The following is a 5,279-nucleotide window of genomic DNA, read 5'->3' on the forward strand; positions in this document are numbered from 1 at the left end:
ACAGTTCTGCCAGCAATTTGAAAATTCTTTACGGCCATTGCCTGTAAAAAATTAAAGAGCTAGGAGACTTAAACCCTAAACGGCTCATTTTACCTGATGCCCCAATTTACCTGATGACACCCTATTTGTGCTGAGTACGCAGAACGAAAAACGAAAAAGACAATCAATCAGATTTAAAACAAAATAAAATTAAAATGAATGAAAAACAATCTTAGACCGAAAAAATATGCGATTTTGAGTATTTTAATGTTTCACATGTCATTATGTACCCATGGATTCTTTTCCCAACCTTTCTTCCTTTGGTAATACAACATTTCAGGTTGTAGCTCGAAATGTCGAATTCGGTAACTAAAAATCATGACGTTTCAACTTATTTTTCCCAGTCTTATTTTTTTTTTGCCTAGCAATCTTATTCTAATTCAGTTTTTATTATATTTTACTACGACGACTGTTTTCTACAGTCATTAGTAGAAACTAATCGTCCTGTGACGTCAAACGGCTGCGACTTAACGTGTCACTTCCGCAGTGTGCTGGTGTTTACACACAGGAGAATTAATATTTTTAGAAGATGACGGTCAATAAAGCAGACAATATTAGCAGTATCCCCATCGACGGATTCAGCAATTTAAGAATAACGTCGTTATGGACTTTCTTCATGTCGGTAAGCTCAATTTTGTTTCCCCGATTCCAGCGGAGACTAGCAAACTACGCTTCAGCTATTACTGCTAACAGGAGTCTCTTTCAGTTTAATTCAAGTTTGGCAGCTCCATTAACAGTTGTGTATGTGTGTCTCTGTCTTGGTATGCAGGTGCAGTGGTCCGAGCCCTGGCTTATCGGTCTGCTGGTGTTTCATGCTGTGTGCTTGTTCCTGACTTTGCTCACCTGCAAGTATTACAGAGCTCAGATCTGCCACTTCCTGCTCGTAGGTACGTGTCACAAAACAAACTACACTGTTCAAAAAGAAGAAGGAAACTTGATAATCACGTTAAAAGTCTGTACTGATATACGCTCTGTAATTTATTAAAAACAACTTTAGACAAGCGTCCATTATGCCATTATTGATCCATCTTTATCGGTTTTTTTTTTAACCCAGATCTACTGTATATATACCCAGCTGTCTTATTATCTTAAATCCCAAACAAGCTTACTGCCTATTGTTAGCTGTAGCGTCAGTCTCTCAATTAATATTAACAATGGGAAAATAGAGAATATTTGTATGACATTCATTCCCGTTTAGGCTTGTCAGTGTGCCCCAGGGTGGCTGTGGCTACAATGTAGCTTGCCATCACCAGTGTGTGAATGTGTGTGTGAATGGGTGGATGACTGGATATGTAAAGCGCTTTGGGGTCCTTAGGGACTAGTAAAGCGCTATATAAATACAGGCCATTTACCATTTACCATTTCTTAGGCAAGTAAAATGTGCCTTTGATTTTATTATAATTTGGCGTCAGTAACATATGAGCTGCTTGGCCGAGAAATGTATGGCGTAAGATCAGATAAGTGGATCTCATGTTGTGTAGAGAGATGTCTCAGAATGTTGCTGGTGTTTCCACTCCCTACTTGAAATAATCATGTTAATCATGCAATAATCGATGCAGACATTAAAGCTAGCTGTTACTGTCAAATTAAGCAAGTCTTTGGACCGCTTCTCACCTCCCAAATCTCTCCCATGGCTCCCTTTTTATGGCAACACCAAATGTGCTTGTATGATGTTACTGATTTGCAGTCAGTTTGCATTTCCAGCACCTGCAAGCAATGATAAAGGAGTTGATAAACTCAGTGTTGTATGATTCTGATGAATTGGAAAAATTGGAACCAGCTCTCAAGTTCTCTGTTTCTCAATTTTTATTCCTAGTAAGTGGGAACTAAAACAATCCACTATTTAAGAGCGGAATTCTAAATCACACCAAATATGAAAGTTAAAAATTGAAATCAAAGGTTGATGCAACTTCCTTCATAATGTGCCTGAGTGGTGTCTATCTCTCCATGTGCTTCTGTGCATCCCTGACCATGCCTGGGCATGCTCCTGATGAGATTGGGGACTGTGCCTTTGGCTCCTGGACAATCTGTAGCATTATCTTACAGTAAATACAACAATTTGTAACATCCAAGAGGTTCTCAGTTGTATTGTCTGGGAAACATGAAGGCCATTGAAAGGCATCGTCAAACAGGACAGCAATGACCCCATCCTATATGTGGTACGGCTCATATCATCGGCTGATATTTACATTGATTTTTATACATGTGTTTTCTGTTAATTGTTACTATTGACCTGCCATTAACTCATAAACCTAACTACCTGAATTACTGCTCAATTATTGATGTCATCAAGCACGATTTAAAACCACACATTTACACGGTCGCTAAAAGAGGGAAGGGTATGACTTTCAACATTTTGCTACAGGTCAGACACTTTAACCTGCACATTATTATCAATAATGGGAGCTTTTAATTCTAAGCATTGAAAATAAGATGTAAATGACTTAAAAGGCCTGGTTCTTTGTATCTACCATACAAATGTGTGGATAAAATAGAATAGAGTAGGATAAACCTTTATTATCCCACGGATGAGACATTTCAGTGTTGCAGAGATCTTACAGAAAGGGAAAATAAAATATAGAAGGAAGACACAAGGTGGTCCTATATACACAAGCAACCGAAGTTCGTATATACAGGTAACAATGTACAGAATATGTATAGAAAAATAGAAAAATTGTATGGAGATATGTATAAAATGTACTAGGATATGTATCAAAATATCCCCTTGTCACAGATTCCCCTGTATCTGCCATCTGTTGAGTCCGTCTTCCACCCTCAGTTAATGGTGTAGAAAGGTAACAGCGTGCCAGATAAGAAAATAAAAACTTGAGATTTCTTAAAACACAAATTCACTGGTGACCGTTTAATGCGCATATCAACATGCAAACATTGCGTTATATTTACATATGTAAGAATGGTTTACTAACCAGTCTCAATGAGACAGTATGTATATGAAAATACACAGGAAAAGAAATTGTACTTTTTATTTGCAGTAAATATTTAAATCCATGACCATATAGATGTTACAGATCTTGGTAGCTTAGATATTTTTTTTATAGTTTCAGCAAAGGTGAACCAGTTGCCCTGGAGGAGTTCAAGTGACAACATTATACACAGCTATACCTACGTTACACTCTACATCAGATGTGTTATACATCAGATAGAATCGGCCCACCAAATACTAAAGTCTGGCTTACTGCACGGCTTTGGAAAATTGGTTTTACAGCTTTTCCTACTGATAATGACCTCCACTGTGGCCATTCATACTACACCAAAGTAGTATGAAAGTAACAGATAAACAGTGAAATTACAATAAGTTCCTGTTTTTTTAACTATCTCAATTCAATTCAAATCTACGGAGCCCCTCTGATGACAAGGCCCAAAAAAAAAATAAAAAAATTGTGGCCACAAAATACTACTTCGTGCCCTCGAAATACTTATTTGTGGCCACGAAATACTATTTCAAGGGCTCGAAATAGGTATAATGTGCGCACGAAATGCTAATTTGTGGGCACGAATTGGGTATAACGTGGCAACGAATTACGCATTTGTGGCAACAAAATAGATAACATGTGCACATCATATTGATACAATTCCTGGACAGCTGCGTAGAGACATAAGCATAAGAGTAGGCTAAACCTATACACCATGGACAGAGACAGTATGATTGAGTTTTATTTTAGGCTGCGAATGAGCTACAAATGCAAAGCCTGGCAATGCAACGAACCATTATTACGGAGAGACATTTAAACAGGGTATTGAGAGCCCAGTTGATTTATGGACGTAAGTACGACCTGGACGCCGGGATAGATTTTATTGTCAACCATCTGCAAGGGCCTGGGAAGGATCACGGTTATCGGTCAAGTGTTTCGTGCCCACAAATTAGCATTTCGTGCGCACGTTATACCTATTTCATGCCCTCGAAACAGTATTTTGTGGTCACAATTTATTTATTTTTTGCACCATGTCATCAGAGGGGCTCCGTACAAATCTGCTGATCTGCTTTATAATCACATCACAGTCAGCACAATGAGCTAACAGAACTCTTTCTGTTATTTTACACATTTATTTATTACAGTTTAAGCCCAAAACAGCATTTCTTTCTCAAGTAGAAAAAGTGAAATGCCTTACTAAAATTGCACTTCTCTTTTATATTAAATTATCTCCAAACGTCTTTACACTGACAGAAAGAGGAGTTTCACTGGTCTGCCCCACTTACGACCAAAACGGGGTGTATTTGGCCCACAATTCGAAATGAATTTGACATCCCTGATGTATGTGGCATGATGATGATGATAGTATTAGAAACTGTTAACTGCTCTTTATATAGACTGACCTGGATTCATTACAAAATGCACTCATTAGCAGTAGTGCTAACATGTTAAGTAAAGCTTTAAGCACACAAAAAACCTACCAGTGTGTTGCTGAAACACTCTGAGAAGCGTAATTTTTTTCCATGTCAACCTAAAACACGTGAAAGCACCAAAGTCAGAAGAAGACCTCACAGTAGGGAAAATGGGACCATTTGATGCAGAGTAAGAATCCCTGCTGCGCACAAAACCAGCCAAGCAATGATGCAATCAGGAACCAGACTTTCCAACATTTCCAGTGTTTGTTATCTTAACTATCACCGTCTACAAATGCCTCTCAAAACTATGTCTGAAAAATGACATTTTTTGAACACTTTCTCATGGATAAACTGCAAAAACAAACCCCAACCCCTCATTTTTGACCTTGAAATCTCAGAAAACATATTTACTGGCTCATAGTGATGATGTAAAATAGTTACAGTTAAAAAGCGTAATGCTTCTTAACATTAAGCCTAATTAATACTGATAAATCTCAAAGCTACCAGTTAACGTAATCATTATTAGTAAATCTGCTATACCTTTTACACGTTTTTTCAGCTGTTTTTAAATGTAAATGACTTGATGTTTACATGTAGTACATGTGTAACCTGTGACTGATATCCCCTCTCTTTACAGTTGGCCTGGTTTACAGTGCTGAATATCTAAATGAGCTGGCTGCCAGAAACTGGAGGTAACACCATTGATCACCCATATTTTCTTTTACTACTGTTGCGCTAAATATTACAGGCGATATGTCAAAGCCAAGAGAATGTTCTTAAGCTTCACTGTTTCTTGCAGGTTCTTTTCAAACTTCCAGTACTTTGATTCCAAGGGCATGTTCATATCTTTGGTTTTCTCGATTCCTCTTCTTCTTAATGCTGTCATCATCGT

The 5,279-nt window shown here is 37.8% G+C and overlaps 1 protein-coding gene across 2 annotated transcripts in view; it reads left to right on the plus strand.

Annotated features, from left to right (window-relative positions):
* The first annotated feature begins 480 nt into the window (after window positions 1–480).
* tmem18 (transmembrane protein 18) overlaps window positions 481–5,279 on the plus strand; it is a 5,610-nt gene continuing 811 nt past the window's right edge. Inside the window, exons 1-4 of one of the 2 annotated variants that reach the window (XM_005914535.3) lie at window positions 481–661; window positions 809–926; window positions 5,025–5,079; window positions 5,187–5,277. In XM_005914535.3, coding sequence (XP_005914597.1) covers window positions 569–661; window positions 809–926; window positions 5,025–5,079; window positions 5,187–5,277 — 357 coding nt within the window. In that variant the 5' untranslated portion in view covers window positions 481–568. Of the gene's footprint in view, window positions 662–808; window positions 927–5,024; window positions 5,082–5,186; window positions 5,278–5,279 lie in introns of both variants that reach the window. The other variant, XM_042226037.1, reaches the window with a different exon arrangement.

Source organism: Haplochromis burtoni, unplaced genomic scaffold, assembly GCF_018398535.1.
Source record: "Haplochromis burtoni strain Fernald_Lab_line unplaced genomic scaffold, NCSU_Asbu1 Contig_8, whole genome shotgun sequence".
NCBI lineage: Eukaryota > Metazoa > Chordata > Actinopteri > Cichliformes > Cichlidae > Haplochromis > Haplochromis burtoni.